This window comes from Cryptomeria japonica, chromosome 3 (genome assembly GCF_030272615.1).
Source record: "Cryptomeria japonica chromosome 3, Sugi_1.0, whole genome shotgun sequence".
Taxonomy (NCBI): domain Eukaryota; kingdom Viridiplantae; phylum Streptophyta; class Pinopsida; order Cupressales; family Cupressaceae; genus Cryptomeria; species Cryptomeria japonica.
This window is the reverse complement of record NC_081407.1, coordinates 348897523-348919571: the sequence shown is the minus strand read 5'-3', so window position 1 is coordinate 348919571 and position 22049 is coordinate 348897523. Positions and strand designations below refer to the sequence as shown.

The 22049-nt window shown below is 38.3% G+C and overlaps 1 protein-coding gene across 2 annotated transcripts in view; it reads left to right on the top strand.

The window, feature by feature from the left end:
* The window catches only part of LOC131076509 (peptidyl-prolyl cis-trans isomerase FKBP20-2, chloroplastic), a 64762-nt gene extending 42998 nt beyond the window's left edge, over positions 1-21764 (top strand). For both annotated transcript variants that reach the window (XM_058013737.2, XM_058013736.2), the window contains 3 exons: positions 12903-13011; positions 13200-13276; positions 21337-21764. In XM_058013737.2, the coding sequence (XP_057869720.2) occupies positions 12903-13011; positions 13200-13276; positions 21337-21456 (306 nt within the window). In that variant the 3' untranslated portion in view covers positions 21457-21764. The remainder of the gene's footprint in view (positions 1-12902; positions 13012-13199; positions 13277-21336) is intronic.
* The last annotated feature ends 285 nt before the right edge of the window (positions 21765-22049 follow it).

The following is a 22049-nucleotide window of genomic DNA, read 5'->3' as shown; positions in this document are numbered from 1 at the left end:
GGGGTACAATCTTCATTTTTTTCCGTAGGGAGGATTTCAATCCTTCTACAAACCATCGTTTTTTAAGCCCTCAGCCAGCTGGCTCTCCATTTTACCCAAGAGTTCTTTCAGCCTCCGACTGTATGCCCGTACTGTCTCCTTAGTACCTTGCTTGGTACTGTATATCTCTGTTACAATTTCGTTGTCATCACGGAGCAATCGAAACTCCTCCGTGAATTCCTTTTGTAGGGTAGCCCATGTGGCCACTTTTTGCTTATCTACATCGGAGTACCAATCTATGGCGACTCCATGTAACGTGGCTGGAAACTGCTGTACCCAGTCATCCTGGTCTGTTACTCCGTTGGCAGACCAAATGGTTTCACATGTACGGCAGTGCCGTAAGGGGTCTTCCTTGCCGTCCCCTGTGAACTTTGGTAATTTTTGTTTGCTCGCCATCCCTGGTCGTCTTCCTGGATGCGGTTGTGTCTGTGTCTGTGGCCCTGCGCTGCTACCTCCGGTAGTGTTGGTGGTGTGTCCTGGAGGTACGGTGTTTTGCCTGTCGCGTGTGGCACCTACACCCGTACTGTTGCCCTCCCCTTCGTTCTGACACGCTCCTACTCCTGCTTCCCGTTGGTGATCTTCACTCCGTGGCGTAAGGGATAAGTTCCTAAACTGATCCCGAGTCTCCTCGACTAGATTTCGCTGTAACCTTGTTTCTTCTAGAAATTCTTCGTGGCTCCGCGTCCTACGATGATCTGGCGACGCGTAGAAATTTCCGTCGGCCTCTGCACCTTCCGTGGCACCTCCTTGGTTCCCCTCGGGCCCCCCTTCGGCAGGTCGTCCTTCGGCAAGTTGCCTCAGCCTCCGTCTACGTTCTACTTGCTGCTCCAGAATCAAAGCCCTCTGCGCGGCCTCCCACTCGTTCGTTTCCGGTTTTCTATTCCTATCTTTATTCAATAGGTTTGGCATTAATTGTCTCACATTTCCATAACTCTAAATTCTTAAATCAAAACATGTCTTTATTAATTCATCTACTCAAGTACAACTCGTGTCAATGACACTTTTATTTGAAAATAAGAAGTTCACGGTTCAATTCCCTCCTGGCCTGGCACCATCTCTTTCCGTGTCCCGTCGGCTGTTCTCTTCGTAGCGTTGCAGGATTTGTTGTCGTCGCTCTTCCTGGGCAATCTCCTCCAGGTGGGCCCGCTGTGCCAGCGATGCCTGTGCAAGCAGCCGGGGGAGGTGGTTCATTAACCGGTTTACTGCCGGGCTAACCTCCAGCGCTGTCCACACGGCACTTGGTGGGATTTCTGCCTCCGCCGCTTCTCGTCGAACATATGTCTGAATGGCTACCTGGAGCAAAATTGAAAATTCTCGCGTTGCCGTGTCTTCTCCTGTGTAAAGTTCTGTCCGCGCGTCGTCGGCCTCCGGGTTTACTTCACCAACGGGTAGGCCCATTATGTCTGTGCGCCATCCGTGTCTTCCGTTCCCGAGTTCGTCTAGGCAACGACGCCAAATGTTTGCCCTCTCGGGTGAATAACTTAAGACATAAAGAACATAACGCAGAATAATGTCGTAAATAGCAGACAAAGTACATCGGATCTTCTATTCATCCATAAGTGTCCTTTACAAGTTACATTCCAAAGTATAAAAGGGTACCGAGGGGGTGCGAGCGCCAACTGTCGCACCGCAACTTCCACCCCTCGGTTGCCAACTAACCAAAACAATTACACATAATTAACTAATGTTATTCCCGTGTACAATAATGCCGCCAACAGAGATTCTTTAGAGAATCCCATGCAATTATGGCCTTTGCTCGGCACTCATCTCTGTTGAAACCCGTCGGCCAACGCATGAATGGGACAAGTTCATGCAGCTCCGCCATCTCCAGATCCTCAAAGCCCTCATTGACATCAAACCCCGCGCTTGGAATAGCCCACTCAAGTATCAAATCCAGTCCCACAAGCCATTCATCATCAAAAATCGACCTCACCATCCATAGAACATTGTTTGTGGAGTCACCCAATTCAAGACCCCATGCAACCACCATTGTAACCACATCCATGTTTGAGCGAAATCTGTGTTTCGCTCCCAAAAAAACCTCCCCAAACAAACTCTCCATCAAATGGATGAATTCATTATCCTTGATTTTGAAGAGCCGCTTCATTCTTAGCAGCGAAACTAAACCAAAAAAAGCAGATTGTGGTCTGTCTGTGTATAAAGGAAAATTCGCCTCCATGATATCTCCACCACCTCAAATTGTTGCAGACAGGTTTGAGAATGACAAGACAACTTTAGGCCTTCGCACAAGCGTCGTCCCATCAAGGTATAATTTCCCTTATAGTTTCATTAATGGCATATTCATGAAAACAAGAGCCACCTCAAAAATCATCAAGGGGAATGATCCGCAAATATTCTATGCGTACTTCCCCAACCCTTACAAAACCAACCGCCCACTTTGCCAAGGTGTTAGCAATGTCATTAGCTGATCGCCGAACATGACCCACACGATAATGCCGTACCGACTCCAGCTCACTTCGAATTGCAGAGATCACCTTGTTCAAGTGCCACGCCTGACACACACACACTATTATTGCATTTATGATGATTAGAGAATCACCTTCCATATGAATCTTGGAAAAGCCCATATTCTTTCCAAACTGAATTGCAGTTAAAGCCGCCATTGCCTCCGCTATGCTATTCGTCCCATCCTCTATCCGTTTCACTCCAAATGCCAGAAAATTGCCTTGCCAATCCCGGGCCACAAACCCAATACCTGATTGACCCAGATTACCTTTCGAAACTCCATCAAAGTTTATTTTTATCCAGCTCTCTTCCGGCTTATTGGACTCTTCCTTAATCTGTTTATCAACACTCGGATTCACCCAATGATGCCCATTCACGGGCTTCGCAAACTCTTTGTTGCTCTTTACAAATTTGATGCAATCACTTTCATATATTTTCCTTCTTAAATCTGCACAAACCTTTTCACATATCTGCTCCAAATTCCTTTACAACTTTGCTCCAAATTTCTTTATCAAATAAGCTTCAAATTCCTTAATATAATATTTATTTTACATCTCCCAAAGAGGTCAGCCAAAAGACAAGTTAAAATATTTATTTTCATTTTGAAAACACCAAATGGGAGTGTCTAGCCAAGGGGGGCCAGCCCATGTAACAATAATTAATTTTTATTTATTTCATTTGCATGCCCAAGATGGGCACTCATGTCAAGGGGGTCGGCCCTCTTTAACAGTAAATAAATTCAACTTCAAACTTTATCTTTTGTTAAGATGAAATCCGTCCTTGGGTACGAATAGTGGCCTTTGGCCATTGCAAACTCATACAACTTCCTTCTTAGCATCAACATACATGGATGGAAACTAATGATGACCTTCATACCTTGAATATGATTTTGCAATGAGTTTCTTTGATAGAAATTTCCTTTGATATCAATGACAACAATCTTTGGACAGCTAATTTATTCTTGACATCAATGATAAAACTTTTCCACGCCCCTTTGACATCAATGACAATATTTCCAACATTGTGTGGTGCAACAATAGTCAAAACTAGATTGTGTGAGAGAGTAAGTTAATTTTGGCTGGTTTGATCCTAATAACTCAAAATTTCTTTTGTTGATGGTGTGTATATCTGATTCTAAGCATTGCTGTTTGGAAGAATAATCTCATTAAGAGAATCATTTTTCATTTTTTTATTGTTTCCTTTTCTTAGATCCATTGTGCTTATGTCTATGGGGCCTTGTCCCAAGAGAAAATATTTACATACACATATTCTTAATGCAGAAGATTTAGCGAAATGTTTGCACAATAAAACTGTCCAAAGTGATTGGCTCCTTCTGATGATGTTGGACTGTGTCTAACATTACTAATGGAGCTATATTACTATGAAGTCATAGCACCAAGGGTTGGCTGAGGCCTTTTAGTATATTACTAACAAACCTATAGTATGCTGTCATGGACAGAGAAAAAGAAATATACCAAAACGTTTTCTGGTATCTGATACATATTAAAATACCAATCTGTTGCGACATTTCCACACATCGCCCCATTGCAAATGGGGATCCCCACTTTTTGCTTTGCTTAGGTGTCTTAGTTAGGTCGTCTTCAAGCTTGGCAGGAGTCATAGTTGTTAACCTTTGCTTGTGAAGGGAGGTATGTTTTGTTCAGTTCAGGATTGAGGTAAGTTGTCATGTTGTCAATGTAGTTAAGATGTGACAATATGAGAGTGGGGCGGTGAGAAAGTTGCAAATGCAAGTGGGTCAATGAACAATCGGACAGTAGTTGCCTTGAGTTACTCCCTGGAATCATTTAAATGGAAAGAGGAGTTACTCCCTGCCACCAACAATTATGTGGCAAGGCTTTCGTCTAAATGTAACCGTTACCCCTGGATGAATCTGAGCTAGGGTCAGGAGAAGAATCTTCCATATGATCATCAAACTGCTTCCACTATGCATATCCAACAAAGAAAAAGCTGATAGAATCAAATTACTATTTCAGAATAACCAGTTATTTAATCGTATCCTGAAACATCTTCCTTCCTTGATGTCACCCCTTGGTATTTCTCACTATTTGGACTGAGCAAACCTCCCTTAAGCCTCTTTATAGGCATGAGGATTGTGTGGGAATAGGTTACGTTACTCATTAATACTGATTAACTCCACAAGGCAATGCAGTTAAGATGTGACAATATGAGAGGGGGGAGGTGAGAAGTTGCAAATGCGAGTGGGTCAATGAACAATCGGCCAGTAGTTGCCTTGAGTTACACCATGAATGCACAAGAACATGGAAGAACAATGAGGAATCAGGAAAACTCATTCTATAATATATGCAGAAGATTCATACATCCTGTAGTGAGAAGTTGCAAATGCGAGTGGATCAATGAACAATCGGCCAGTAGTTGCCTTGAGTTACGCCATGAATGCACAAGAACATGGAAGAACAATGAGGAATCAGGAAAATTCATTCTATAATATATGCAGAAGATTCATACATCCTGTAGTTCACTCTAAAATTCCATGAAACCCAGCTAGCCTATGCTACCTAGCCCAATAAATATTCAGCCTACATATAGACTCTGTGGTATAGTCTAACCCCTTTTATAAGCTAAGTATGCTTATGAAATACTTTGTTCTCACTCTTCCCTTTCACTCTGATTTTCATGTCTGCAGAACCTCAATTTGTCTTCAGCTATGCCTGTAGCTCAACTTCAGCAACCTCTACAGAAGGAAGTGACACTTGATATTCCCTATGAATGCAAGAACTAAAAGGTCTTTTCCGTGCCACTTGTTTGTAGTTCAAGCTCCAAGAAACCTAACACTTATGTTGCCAATTTTTTTGTAACATAAGGCTTAGAGAGTGAACAACATAAAGTGTCCAAATAATCTGTGAATAACATTCAACCCCCAAACTAGCCACTCTACAATTCTTTGTGTTATCCATTATGAACTTGACCATCATTATTCGGCCCCACTCCCTCAATGGTTGTCATTAGGATGTTAGTAATGAATTGGCCATTCTTCACCTCTCCTCACAACATTAACCCTTTAGAAGACACGTGATTACATTGATCAAATACTGATTTTTAATATTCTTCCATCCATTGGTAACAATAGGTATCCCTGCCTTGGCCTATGAATCCCTTATGGGCTTCAACTATTTTTTTACAAGCTTGACTTTTCCCAATAAGGTACTGTGCACCTTCTCATAACTTGGGCTCATGCATCCTTTTGGGGCCTCAAATTTTCTCACCATTTGTTGCCAATAAGGTAAATGAACAACATTGAAAGACAATTCATTTGCATATATACATCTTTCTATGTGTTGATTGGAAATCTCGTAGGATTCATTTTTTGAAATGCCAATTCCAATAATCCCTTTGGTATCTTATTTGTAATAGGCTGCTCTTGGGGCATGGTGAAAAATGGGTGGCTTTCTACCACAACTTAAAAATTGATGGGTGTGGAGGAGCTTTATTCTTCGAGAGCCTTTCTTTGCCAAAGGATGATTTGCTTGATGGCTTGCTACTTCATCTACTTATTGCTACTCATTAATATATGCTATCTCTTGCTTTGATGTTATGTGCACGCCATTATTTCTAGTGCAAGACTTGATGTGTTTTCTATGCCACATAAATGGGCTTTCACCCGATTGTATGAGTTTGAATACTTGATACTCCATTGATTGCAAATCCAAATACACCCCTACCACTTGGAGCTGGCTATGTGTTAGTCCCCTCTGCAATTTTCCCTTTTGATGTTTATACTTGCGGGTTGCCTCATTGTGCCTTTACTTCCGTCGGGTCTTTTCTTCTCCTTCGTACTTGAATCGTTGAACTCTTTCTAAAAGTTCAATAGGTTCAAGGTTCAAAGCGCGTTTTAGGAAAAAGTCATTAGTGGTCTTTGTCTTCCTGAGAGCAAGCGCATTTTTGTTTTATGTCTTGAGTTTTGAACCCGTGAACCTTAATTGGTTCAAGGTTCAAAATGTCTGTTGTGAGCCGCGGCATTGTATTGTTGTATAACGAGCACGTGTTTTTATGTTTAAAGTTAGTTTCCGACCTTGAACTTTGAACCAAATCTCAAGCGGTTCAAACGGTTCAAGGCTTCTGCTTAATAATCATTGTTGATGCTCGTTTCCAGTATTGTTGTGTGCCGCTCATTCATTGATGTACTTCCTAAATGAACTTGAACCGTTGAACTTTTGGTCAAACGGTTCAAGGTTCATGAGTTCACTTCAAAACTAACTTTAAGGCTTTTTGATGATAATGAAAGTGGCACATCAAGAAGGAATATTCCCTCATTCAGCAGTTTAAAATTCAAAACATGGAAAGTAATCATGAGTGCATCAACTACTTGTGCGGAAGTGATGGATGATTAAGGTGTCAGATTTTAGTCATTTCACTGTTACTTCGCACGCATGAGTAAATCATTATGAAGCGTGTGTGGCCTTATAGATATTTTCCCGTCTGATCAAAAAGAAAGTATGCATTTATTTCCATAGTTTGTAAGGGTTGCAGCTGCCATACTTGAGCAAATTGGAGGCACCGAAGGTAAAACCAATTCTGATTTCCTTAGGAAGTTTCCTGTTTTCATGGTGGTAATGGGTAAGTTCAGACGAATCCTCCTAAGCTGTGTTTCTTTAAGTTCTGAAGATTTATCAGTATAGGAGGAAAATCTCTAAATTGTTAGAGTAGAATTCTGCCTTGTTTTAGAATTTCTTGGTTAGAAGTATAGATAGGCAGTATGAGGCCAATATTGCCGAAGCTTGGTCGGACCTCGTGTCTAGTGAACATATTACCAGAGCTAGAAGACACTTGGTTCATGTTGATTTAGGGGATTTCTTAGAGAGAGCCAAGAACCCTCAAACCGGTTCAATGATGGAGAAAATAGTGAAAAGCGGTCTTGTTGAAGCTGTTGCCTTTCCACTTGTCGTGCCATGTCCGGATTTGGTGGTGGCTTGCATGAATAGGTATGATACAGAGAATAGATGCATCAGAACTAGTAATGGTGAGCTGCTAGTCAATATCAACAGAGAAACAGTAATGGCGACAATGGGAATTCCACACAAGGACGAATATGAGGACTGGACCATTGGGAACTCGTATGCCTACTTCTCGGAAAAGAAGAATAAGTACAGGAGTGTGATTGCTAGGAATTGGCTCCTAAAAGTTCAGAAATGAGGGTTAGGGCTGCCAAAACCCCTGACTAGAGAGCACTTCATCACAGAAGTGCGGGATATTGTGATACTTCTGAACAGGGTGAAGGGAAACTCACATTCTTTCTACTGGGAAGATTAGATGTACTTTTTTGTCCAGGTGGTGTTATCTGGTGACAAGTATCTCGATTGGTCTCAGGTAATTGCAGAAAGACTTCATGAAGGGTTGAGTAATTTTGTGGGAATGATGGGTTTTTATATGTCTTCTTATCTTTTCTACATACTAGCTTGTACAAGGGATTGGCCTGGTTTGCCTAATGAACCTTGGGTAGATGGGATGAGGGTGTATAATTTTTATCCCCTATTACAGCAGCAAAGACATGTCGAGCAAATTGATAGATGGAACGGGGTCTTCGCGGGAAGACTTACTTTTGAGCTCCAGGGGAATGTGAACAAGAGAATGTCTGTTGAAGCAATGGAGTTCATAAGCATATATGGTAGTTTCTTTATTCAATTTCCCAGGTTTACTTACCTACAGGTAGGTGGTTTTGAGGGTCAACCATTCAAGCTGCCTAGGTATGCTTTCGACAGCTATGTACTTATAGAGGTGAGCAGGCAGCTAGCTCACATTGATAAGAGATTGGGAACAAAGGGCGAGTCTGGAATTGTATTCCCTGTTGATCTCGGATACTATAGCTGCAAATCTGTATCTGACGCCTTGAGCCTGGAATTAGAATTCAAGAGGATGAACCTGCAGCCATATGTGGCAAGGCGAAAGTTTGACAGTAGAGGTTATGCCATTGAAAACCTAAATGTAGATAACCATTTTTGCCATGAGCCTCAGTTGGAGGATTACTGGGAGAATTGCAGTGATGAATATGAGGTAAGGAAAAGATTGTGGTCAAGGTTCACTTTGCAACAAATAATTACGATGAAGCTTCCGATTAATATATCTGGAGTATCAGAAGATACAGGGGAAGATGTCCTAGATCTTAAGTTCGACACAGAGGTTCAAGGAAAACCAATTCCAGAAATTGATTGGAATAAAAAGGAGGATGACAGTATTCAAACTAGAACCTTCAATGTTGTGAGAAGAATAGAAAGATGGTTGAGAAACCAAAAGTTTCAGGAGGGATCTCCCATGTCCTCGCGTGAACTAAGAATTGATTCACACATTGTGACTCAATCTGCCATTTCTTCCACTAATGAAATTGTTAATGTTGCAGGTGTTTCAAGCCCTATTGTTGAAAAAATCCAACCTAGGAGGTCAAAGAAGTCACCATCAGGTCTCACAGTTGCTCGAGTAACTCGGTCTAGGAGTAAGAAGAAGAGTAGGGAGCCCATATTGAAACAGGTTGTTGTAGACCTAGACCCTAGTGAAGAGATAGAGGAAACAATGGATCCACAGAATCTGGATGAACCTGAAATGCAGGAAATGGACACGAGCAAGGAAGAGGAAAGCCGACAAGATCCCATGAACACCATGGTTATTGTCACTTCACCCGATATACAGACAACTCCTCCACCTAAAGAGCCTACAAGCGCACCACGATGGTTGGAAGCTGCTGTTGGAAAGAAATGGAGTGTAGTGCCGATTACAATCCCTATGGAAGACATGGTCAGCAAATGTTTGGGAAAGGCATCAAAGTCGAAGAAACTCAAGACGCAGACAATGCTTGAAGTAGATGAAGCAATAGGTCACTGGACGACTGAGATAGCCAAACCAATTCCAGGGAAGGATGCAGACAAAGCTACTGAGGAAGATTTCACAGTTGAAAAGATAGATTTGGGAGTTGCTTCGTGTGCTGTGGATGTTAAGCATTTGGAATCATCCACAAAAAGAATAATTTCAAGAACATGGAAGGACGAAAAAGACAAAAGGGAATTGAAGCAAGCTGTCACTCTGATGGCTGAGTATATCAATGCCATCCATAGTCCAAATCCCCAACCTTTGTCACAGATACCGGTATCATTTGATCCCAAATCTCCAGCCAATCAGAAGATGTTGGACTAAGTTCAGAGGAACAAAGTAGTTACAGAAATGTTCAATAAATGGTTGGATCTTATTATGCAATAGGGATCAGATTATATTGTTAATGTGGTAAAAGTTTATAAAGATGCCGAAACTGTCATCAAGGAATTAGAGCTGGAAACGGTGGCTTGGGAGAAAGAAAGAATCAAATGGGTGGCAGTCCTTGCGCAAATGAATGATATACAAAAATACGGGGTGATGAAGTTCTTGGCTGAAAAACTAGTAGAAAGTTTGGATGATAATGTATTGTATGTATTAAGGAAGAATGTGGAGTGGCGCAACTCGATCATCAAACAAGGTCCTGAAGAATCCACCAAATTGCTTAGAGGATTGACAGACTTGATCGATACAATACAGAAGGATCTCAAGTGCATTGACATCCAACTCATGAAAGACGGTGCCAAGACAATTGAGGCAGTTGAGGATATGACCAAGATTTTTCAGGAAAGAATCCAATTCATTCAGATGACAAAATCTTTGACCACGGATGACTTCTCAAAGGTGGCAAGGATCGAATCGATGCTCATAGTCTATTCTGATCATTTGGAGGTACACAAGGCAAAAGTGGCACAAGTGAACATGGATAAGGAGGTGTGGAAGCAAAGGATTCGGCACATTGGTCTTCCTTATTTTCAGGTCATCTTGAACTTCTTGCGGCGCACCCGGAATGGCGTGGCCCTGCGGCAAAGCAGGACAGATCCATAACCTCTTCTGCCACAGTGAAGCATAGTTAATCCAAAAATGAGGTGTCAGCCTCACAGTGGCTATTGATTTAGTTTTCTTTCCTGTTATAGTAAACGGTTTCTTTAACTTTGGTTAAAGTAAAATGTAATTTTGTTATGTAAAACTATGAGCCTGGAGGCTACTTAAGCTGGAAAGCTTGTCTTTGTAAGGGTTCCGAAAAACTGTGATTTTTTTTTGGTACATCAGATAATATTTTGGTTTTTCTATAAATTGTCTGAAAACAGAATGGCTGATTATCAATAAAGTGCTATGTTATGCAGTCTTTGAATCTGTGTGTTTGAAGATTAGTAATCTTTCTTGAGAAAATTGCTATGGGCATGGTATCATTATATGATCAGTTATCTCTGTGTTTTCCTCAATTCATGGTTATCATTAGTAGTTAGAAGACTCATACATATTGATTTGCTTGGTCCCCCTTGCCCTGTGAGGCACGAGAGAGTATCGATCAGCCTTCAATATTGCTGAGCTTCTGCTATGCTTTGAATTTATACAATGAGCATGTTTGTGAATTGGAGTCTGTGAGCTCTCATTAAATTCTTTTAAAAAATTTCTTTGCTCTTAGTTTGGAGGCATTTATTTGTGTTGATGGATGAATGCTGAAGCCTTTCAATGCTTTCTGGTAAAAAGTATTAGCATTTCATTTTAAATTCATTGCAAATCATACGAGGAGCTGCCCTCTAATGTAGAGGTTGAATCTTAATCAATTCATCCAACTGTTGGTAGTTTGTTTCTTTTTATAAAGGGCAAAACAGAGTTATATCTTTGCTTAAGGAAGATAATTATTAAGATTTCAGAAAAGGGACAAATCTGTTTACCAACACTATGTCATATCGACGTACTTCTTCCAAAGAGGATAATTTGGGTCTATTTTGAAGTGGGATTGACCCATGGAACTAGAACTAGCTCCATTGCAATCCATACGGCAACAAATTTGATAAACAACACATTTGAAAAAAATGAAAACAAATATATTTAAAACCTAACTTATTTAATATTTTAAGCATAAATTTATAGAAGAACAAAAACAAACCAAGAGACAAAAACGCAGAAAAAAAAAGAGCTTAATCTTTTCCAAAAATCTTCATCTATGATCTTCTTGGCAACATATTGGCTTGACACCAACTTCTTTGAAACCTTCACTAATCAATCTTCAATTCTATTCATGTGATCACAAGAAAGAATGGATGACTTTTTTGTTTTGCCTTCACAATGAAGTAAAACTAGTTTGTTTTAGTCTTTAAAATGTTTTACAAGTCACTTTTAGGGTTAGGAATTTGTTTTGGGTCATCCTAGTCAAAGTCTGCCAAAAATGAATTAAAAAACAAAAAAGAAAGTTTGGATAAGCATAAAAAAGTTGTGGGTTTTGTTCTACTTTGGCTGGATCCTCATGGATTTGTTATGGGTTCATCCAAGTTTGTCCGAGACAGACCCACAGTCCCAAGTGTGGCTCTCAGATGCACCCCTTGCAGAATTGCACCCACTCCTAGACCCATTACAAATTGGACTCAGATCTGGCGGCTAGGTAGGATGAACCAGTGACATTGCTTTTGAATTTTGATCAATGCTACACAGGCTTATGGACATAAGAAGCCATATCAAGGTCTACAAATTAATGAATATCATTTTCTTTTTTGGTTCGGGGCTCCCATTTTTATTTCGAGAATCTTTACCAATTAGGGATATTTGGCATTCTCAGAGACATTTAAACATTTTAAGATATCAATGGATGCTTTTGTTTTTACAAATTGCAGGTTAATTGATTGTGTTCTATTTTTGGATCATTTGGCACATTCTTACTATATTTCTCCAGGCAAGATGATTGGTTTCCTATGATTTATTCATGTCATTGGTCCAATTCAAAAAACATTGCACAGAACTGCTACTTGCATTCTTTGATCTATATTTCAATTGCACCTGCATGCTCTTTTATGATGGTTTTGATTATATTAGTTGTATGATATTTAAGTCTCCTTTTTGGCTTATTCAAAAAATTATAGGCTTCAAATTTTTGTGTTGCCTCTTTGTAACAGTATTTGCTAGTTTTTGTACATTTCTAGAAAAGTAGATATTTTCCAGTGGAAACAGCTTAACAATCCTTGGTCATGTGTGTTTAGATGGCCAAAGGCTTAGACTATGTCAATGCTGATCATAATTTCACTTGAGCTTATAACCACCAAGGCCAGTTCTCATTATTCTTTTTGAGCATTTTACCTAAATGCATTTTCTTGGGTTGGAAAAATAGCATAGTTTGATGATGGTCTCTAGTTTTTTGTTTGGTTTTTAGATTGCTATTTTATAACGCACATGCATGTATTTGCAAATTGTTGTTTTGTTGCCATTGAAATTATTCTGCGTGCTATTTTTTTGGTATTTCATTATTGTTCATATGAAAATGTGGTTACTTTGGATATCGGGTTATGACATTATGTATAATTGTTCAGACTGCTGACATTAAATTTGCTGTGTTTTGGCAGATAGTTTTTAACTACCAGGGATATAATGAGTCAGGTCGCCGAATAGATAGCAGCTATCAACAAGGTGGGCCAGCTAAGACACGTGTTGGTATTAATGGATTGGTTCCAGGCAAGCATCTATACATTGATGAATATCATTACCTATCAAAAGTTCTCATGCATAAGATCCTTGAAATCTTACTTGTTGGTGATAAAGAAGAAAGAGATCAGTAATTTTGATGGGTTTCAGAAATTTGTGTTACTAATCTTGAATAACATTGATTGACAACTGTGCAAATGTTGCTTGCTGACATTAAGGTTTCGAAGAAGGTATTCGAACAATGAGGCCAGGTGGGAAGCGAAGAATAGTTGTTCCACCAGAACTTGGTCCACCAGTGAGTCAACATTTTTATTTGCTCACTATTGTACTCTTCTAGTTTATAGCCAACTTGACAAATTATATTTATTGCAGGGTATTAACAAAAAGGGTCCAATTGTATGATTATATGTTAGAAGAAGTCTCTAGTTTAATTAATGTCTGTCCCTAAATATCTGACATCTTTTTACCTTTTCCTTAAAAAAATAGAACATCACCTCTATTATCCCTTAATTGGATAATTTTAAAAATTAGTCATTCTGTTTTGCCTTATCCACTTCAGTAGCTAAATAATCATGAAGAATGCATTCATGTTTTAACTTGAAGCAACAGCTGACTGTTAATGCATTGGTAGCTTCTGCAAGATAAGATTTTCCTAACTCGTTAATCTCCTCTGTTTTTGGTCTACTCATCTATAGTATTAGATTGTCTGATTTATGCTTTCCGAACTGAATATGTTTATCAGACTGTAACCTTTGATCTTGATTATGATATTGATATTGGATAAAATGGATTAAGATCGACGACCTGCTTAACACAGTTAAGCGTCGATCTAAATGCTATTGGGCTAGTAACCCGATAGCATATTAATGTCGATTCATTAATGAATCGGCATTAATATACTATCGGGGTATTAACCTGATAACATATAATGCTATTAGTTATTGTTATTGTTTGCCTTGACACCGATTCATTATCGGGTGTGTTGATAATCCATTATCATTTGCTTTGATACCGATTCATTTCGGTTGTGTTTATATCGATCTGTTAACATATACTAATGGCACCGATTAGTTATCATAAACACCGAAGTAAATCGGTAGACAGTCACGACCAAGTGACATCTTGGTTGTACATGTCTAAAAGACATGTCCGATCAAGGTGCCACTTGATCGTGGCTGCCTTGCTATATATACATCATTCAAAAGAAAAGGAAGACATTGAAATCGATACATGTTCTTCCTTCAGACCTGCAAAAAAGAAAGACGATAATATTATTGTCATAATAATAATACCAAAATCAGAAATACACTATCTAGCATATAACTTTTTTATTAAATTGGAAATTGCAATAACTTTTACATGGTATCAGAGCCAAGTTGATCGAACTTGAGGCTATTCAATTTTGTGAATAATTTAAGAACAAGGTTATATACTACATCACATTTCTCCAATGGCCAGTGCTATCAGATTCGAAGACAGACTCGGAGGTGGCGATGATTTTTCAGCCCGGAAGTTCAGAATCCAGATGATCTTAAAAGAGAACAAAGTAGATTCATTTGTTCAAACTAAAAATGATCAACCTGAAAATGAACCCGACAAAACCGCATGGATTGAAGGAAATGAAAAAGCCATCAAAATAATAGTTGATGGGGTGAGAAACAACATAATGCCCATCATAAGAAAACATCAGACAGCCTATAAAATGTTCAAAGCACTTGAAAGCACATTTTGAGATGTCGAATGCAAGTCGAACTCTGGCATTAAAACGAGAAATAAATCATATCACCATGAACAAGGGGGAGACAATCAACGTCTACTTTATGTGGATATCAACTCTAAGAGATGAACTAGCAGCTCTGGATTACGAGATCAAAAGCAAAGAGTTAACACTCGTTGCTCTAGATGGGTTGCCTAGTGGATGGAGTACATTCGTCCAAGGCATCAGTGCAAGGTCCAAATATCCTAAGTTTGAAAGATTAAGGGACGATTGTCTCCAAGAAGAATCAAGATTGAACAAGATGGGAATAAAACAAAAGAACATAGATGAAGACTTTCAAGTCCTAAATACAAACACAAATAAGACAACCAAGAAGAAACAATTTAGGAAGAGGAAGGGTCATCAAGGCAAGAACACTTCAAAGAGAGACCTATCACATATTCAATGCTATAGGTGCGATAAGTTTGGGCACTTTGTTGCAAAATGTCCAGAGAGAGCCAAACAAGCCCCATTTGCCAGAGTAGGAAAATCTAAAAGAGAAGATAACTCCCAGAACTGTGTCCTCTACTCAGCACTTACAAGCCATGCATCAAATAAGTCTAACTCCTGGGTGATCGACAGCGGTTCATCCAGACACATTACAGGGTTTAGAGAAGTGCTAGACTCCATGACAGAGGATAATGAAGAGGAAGTAACCATCGAATATGATTCCTCATATCCAGTTAGAGGAATTGGTTCCTGCACCATCAAACTGAAGACAGGCATATCATTGCAACTCGAAGGAGTATTGTATGTCCCCGACATCAAGAGAAATCTAGTCTCCATATCAGCCCTAGAAGATAACGGATACAGAGTAACCTTCATGGAGAACAAGGTGTTGGCTTGGCCGAAAAATTCTTCCATTAAGAAAGCTAAAGTCATTGGTCAAAGACGAGGCTATTTGTATGAGCTGTGCACAGAGCCCAACCTAGCCCTGATTCACGAAGCAACAAATGCAAATGAGGTCTGGCATAGAAGACTAGGCCACCTGAATTATAGAGCTTTGTCATCTATGGGAAACCTTGTCACAGGGTTACCTAAGTTGCAGCAATATCATTCAGAGGCATGCAAGGGATGTGCCCTAGGTAAAAATATCAAGGGTGTCTTCCATAATAGTACTAAGAAAACAAGCAAAGTATTAGAGTTAATTCATTCTGATGTATGTGGACCTATGTCCGCTCCCTCTCTAGGAGGATGTTTGTATTATGTAATATTTGTTGATGACTACTCTAGGAAAACTTGGATCTACTTTTTGAAGTGTAAAGAATCAAAAGAGATCCTTAGTAGGTTTAAAGAGTTTAAATCACTGACAGAGAACTACTCAGGTAATAAAATCAAAACCCTAAGGACTGATAATGGGGGGGAATACACATCAGAATTATTTAGAGATTTTTGTAAAAACTCAGGGATTAAGAGGGAGCTAACAATACCTTATAATCCTCAACAAAATGGGGTAGCTGAGAGGAAAAATAGGACAATTGTAGAAGTTGCCAAAGCCATGATTCTTGATCATAATCTAAATATCAATCTTTGGGCAGAAGCAACTAACACTGCTGTGTATATCCAAAACAGATGTCCTCACTCACATCTTGAAGATAAAACTCCTGAGGAAGTATTTACCAAACTAAAGCCAGATATCAGCCACCTTAGGATATTTGGGTGTCCTGTCTATATACATGTACCTAAAGAGAAAAGACTAAAACTAGAACCTTCTGGAAAAAGGGGAATACTTGTAGGATATAGCGAAACATCCAAAGCCTATAGAATATATATACATGGTCAGAGAAATATTGAACTTAGTAGAGATGTAATCTTTGAAGAAGACTTAGCCTTCAAAAGAGCCCTAAGTACAATAGAGCCTGAAATTTATATCCCCACTCCTAACATAGAAGACCCCACTCCTGAGCTTGAGAGGGAGAATCTTGAGGAAACCATAGGTGAAACTTCAAACACACCTAGAGAAAACCTCAAAAAAAGACCTCTATGGGCCACCAAGACTTTAGCAGAAGCTCAGAAGTTTGCTGCTCCTTCAGGAACCTTCAGGGAAAGCAAAAGACCAAATAAATTCACTAGCTATGTTGCTCTTATGAATGATCTCTCTAAATCTGAACGAAACAATGTATCAGATGCACTTAAACATCAAGTATGGAAGGATGCCATGTTTGAAGAGTATCAATCCATTATGAAAAATGATGTTTGGGAGATTGTTCCTAGGCCAACCAAGAAATCTGTGGTTTCATCTAAATGGTTATTCAAAATCAAACATGCTGCAGACGACAGTATTGAGAAACACAAGGCCAGATTTGTAGCCATAGGATTCTCACAAAGGGAGGAAATAGACTATGAAGAAACCTTTGCACCCGTTGCCAGGTATACATTAGTGAGAGCTGTATTAGCCATTGCAACAACAAAAGGATGGAAGGTACACCAAATGGATGTTAAGACAACATTTCTAAATGGTGAGATCTCAAAAGAAGTCTACCTAGAGCAACCTGAAGGGTTTGAAATTCATGATGCAGAGTCTCATGTGTGTAGACTCAAGAAAGCTCTCTATGGGCTTAAACAGGCCCCCAAGGCTTGGTATGAAAGAATTGACACCTATCTCTCAGGACTAGGCTTCTATAAAAATGATGCAGATCCTAATCTCTACTACAAAAGAGATAAAGATGATATGCTAATGTTGATTTTATATGTTGATGACTTATTAATCACAGGAAATGATCATCTTATAGATCAATGCAAGAATGATCTATCCAAAGAATTTGATATGAAGGACTTAGGACTCCTTCATTACTTCCTAGGATTGGAAGTATGGCAGAATTCTGACAATATTATACTAAACCAAGGAAAGTATACCTTGGACATTTTGAAGAGATTCGGAATGCATAACTGCAGACCTATGACGTCTCCCATGGAAACAAATTTACATAAACTTAGGGAAGCAGCAGCAGAGTCACAATCCACTGATCCTACACTCTACAGACAGATGATTGGGTCCCTGATGTATCTGGTGAATACAAGGCCAGATATTTGTTACATTGTCAATGCCTTAAGTCAGTTTATGTGTGAGCCTAAGGAAATTCACTTGATTGCAGTGAAACACATTATGAGATACTTACAAGGTACTCTAAACCTTGGTCTAAAATATGAGAAAGTCAATCTAGACCTACACGGATTTACAGACTCAGATTGGGCTGGGAGTGTGACTGACAGGAAAAGCACTTCAGGGTGTTGCTTCAGTTTAGGATCAACCATGATATCTTGGATCAGCAGAAAACAGTCTTCTGTAGCTTAGAGTTCCACTGAGGCCGAGTACATTGCAGCGTCCATGGCTGCTCGAGAAGCAGTATGGCTTAGGAAGTTGCTTGTGGGACTATTTGGTGAACCCATGAAACCCATTGTCATTCATTGTGACAACCAGAGCTGCATAAAGCTTTCTATAAATCCAGTATTTCATGACAGATCCAAGCATATTGAGATTCCATACCATTATGTGCGAGACATGGTAGACAAAAATGTGATCAAACTGGAATATGTTAGCACAGGAGATCAGACTGCAGATATTCTGACCAAACCACTTTCTAGAGTGAAGGTTGATCACTTCAGAAAAGGTTTAGGTATGATGGAAAGGTAATCTGCTTTGTAAATAAGATGTTTAATGTGTAAACTTCTTTTGTCATGTTGGGACATTCTGGGTTTCACCCCCTGTGTTCATATCTAAGAGGTGACGATCTCTCAAATTATGAACACTTGTATGTAGACATCATAAGGTGACGATCTTATGATTCTCTAAACCAGTTATCATGATTGGATTTCTGGTATGTCATGGATGTGCCATGATGGTGTTGTGATAAAATATATGTATAAAATGTTTGTGCACATATCACAACCTGGATAAGATGAGAATCTAACCATTCCCATATGTTTATCCTTAGTATTGCATGTTTAGGCAATACTGATATCACGTGTTTAGGTGATATCTTGTCATAATGAAATGATAAATGTTTTATATCACATGATTAAGTGATACTCTATGTCACATGCTTAGAGTGATGTTTTATATTTGTATATTATGTTCTGATGATACTTCATATCATATGTATAGATAATATATATTCTTAGAGATTGACATTATGGAAAAAGAAATGTGATGCAGGTTACTTTATCTATCTTCCAAAGCTAAGATGGAGTGTTAATGCATTGGTAGCTTCTGCAAGATAAGATTTTCCTAACTCGTTAATCTCCTCTGTTTTTGGTCTACTCATCTATAGTATTAGATTATCTGATTTATGCTTTCCGAACTGAATATGTTTATCAGACTGTAACCTTTGATCTTGATTATGATATTGATATTGGATAAAATGGATTAAGATTGACGACCTGCTTAACACAGTTAAGTGTCGATCTAAATGCTATTGGGCTAGTAACCCGATAGCATATTAATGTCGATTCATTAATGAATCGGCATTAATATACTATCTGGGTATTAACCTTATATGCTAACCCGATAGCATATTAATGTCGATTCATTAATGAATAGACATTAATATACTATCGGGGTATTAACCTGATAGCAAATAATGCTATTAGTTATTGTTATTGTTTGCCTTGACACCGATTCATTATCGGGTGAGTTTATAACCCATTATCATTTGCTTTGACACTGATTCATTATCGGGTGTGTTGATAATCCATTATCATTTGCTTTGATACCGATTCATTTCGGTTTTGTTTATATCGATCTGTTAACATATACTAATGGCACCGATTAGTTATCATAAACACCAAAGTAAATCGGTAGACAGTCACGACCAAGTGACATCTTGGTCGGACATGTCTAAAAGACATGTCCGATCAAGGTGCCACTTGATCGTGGCTGCCTTGCTATATATACATCATTCAAAAGAAAAGGAAGACATTGAAATCGATACATGTTCTTCCTTCAGACCTGCAGAAAAGAAAGACGATAATATTATTGTCATAATAATAATACCAAAATCAGAAATACACTATCTAGCATATAACTTGTTTATTAAATTGGAAATTGCAATAACTTTTACACTGACGAGTATGTTAATTTTTATATATTATTTTAATTATCATCCCTCTTCTATTGCCAGAATTTAAGAAACAAGTGTCATTCTTGAAACCAATTCCCACTTTCCCTATCCCTGAAACTTGAAAAAACATTGCTTTTAATAGGTATTGATTTTGATGCACCAACCAGCAACTTGATTCAGGTTGTGTTGCCACTGAACTTTGGAAGGTCAACGTTGGCATTCGTTTTATACACACATGAATGTTTTTGTCCGTAACTGTTTTGTGAACTTTGTCAATATTCTTCATCCGGACTTAGTAGTTGGGCATGAGCATGATTGTGTTCGCTGCAGGAACTACTTTCCTGTTTTTTTATATAGAGTCTCAACACATTGTGCTAATATTTTTATATATGTATGATAGGCCTTGCGGATCTACTCAACAATTATTTGAAGTTGAATGATATTCTTTCTGGTATTTTTGTTTGTTTTAATACTAAGTATTTTAGTTAAATATTCCTTTTTTCTTTTTAAATTATCCCTACTCCATGTTTTGTTTTGTTCTTACTAATCAAACTTGTTAAATCTAAGGGTTGCGACCTTCTAAAACATTGCACCTTTTTAATTTGCCATGACAAAACCGTCAATTTTGGCTAATAAATTTTATGACCAGGTCCGCCTCACACAACAACAGTCTGTTTATCACTTAATTCTGAACAGCGTTTCAGGACAATTTAGTTGTGTAATTTACCACTAAATCTGATTTTGCAATTTATAACTAAATTGGTGTCATTGAAGTGGAAATCTCTCCTAGAGTGAAAGCTATGCTCTGAACTTCTTATATTAAAGAAAAGCGGATAGAACAATGAATACAATGAATACATAGATTTGATGTAACATGAGATGAGGTGAGAAGAGAGATGAAATGAGTGATAATATATATAAGGTAAGGGATGTGAACATAGGGATGTATCTCCTCAAACAAAGACAGCCAATTCTAAACAATTAGGATTATAACAGCCCAACCTAGAATTGGAAAATTAAGCAGCTCTAGGTTGCTATCCAAGAATCAGATTGATATAAGAAACACTTGTGTAATTGAACAATCTAATTAAATCCGTAAGTGATGATTTCTTGAGTTTGTACCAGTTTCTGCCTCATAGGTTCCATCTCTAGAATTTAGGAACAAATATCAAACTCTGTGTATCTTGGTTTGTATATGTTGCACAGGTTCCTTTAATACATTTCAATTTGCATCTCTAGAATTTAGGAATAAATATCAAATTCTGTGTATCTTGGCTTGTATATGTTATTCATGTTCCTTTAATACATTTCAAATAAGTGAGATTGCTATGGTTGTCTCCATTTCAATGTAAGAAGCATTGCAATTTTCATATTGGTGTTATTATTGTTCTATAATTGAATATTTTGATCATAGAAGCCAAGCATATACTTTTCTGATCTAGGAATTTTAGCTGTTTTGAGTGGAGAATTTTTACTTACACTGCTATCCTCTATGCATGAGTTCCGAAGTGTGTTATTTATAGGTTACAACTGTTGCAGGTAGGACCGTCCACCTTTTTCAGTTCAAAGCAGTTCGAGGTTTTTGATGTGGAACTCGTGAGTGTGCAAGATTGCAAGCGCAGAACTTTTTTATTTTACTCAGATGTTGTATGTGATTGAGACTGTAAGATGCTTTTCATTTCCATAGATTATTGTTGCACAATTGTACGTATTAATTTAATATTCTTTAATTTATGAGCCATCATCATAATACATGTTTTTGATAGTAACTTTAAGGCTTGCAAGGCAATTTGAAATTTGAGTTTTCACACGTCAAAGGAAATAGAAATGTATATTGTTTCTTGGCATGGATGGAAGTATCAAAATAATAGATCAGAGATAGCATATGAGAAATTTGATCACTGAACTTTCAACTTGTAATTCCTGTGGCAAACAAATAAATATTATTAATATATATTAATATTATAGAATTCTATTTGCACAAATTTATAGAATCTGTCTTTCTCCAGAAGAAAAAGGAGTTTGCACTTCCCTCAATAGATCCCTTTTGCCAAATATTCACATGAAATATATAGAATCAAATCTTGACTGACAATTATTGCAGACCATATAAGTCTTATCTATTGCAATTTACTGCGATTCTGTTCTGGGAATTTAGAAACGAGATATTTCTGCAAGATAGATGGGTATAAATGATAAACACAACCAAGTATTGAAACTTTGACATTCAAGAAAAATAAAGTAAATAATGT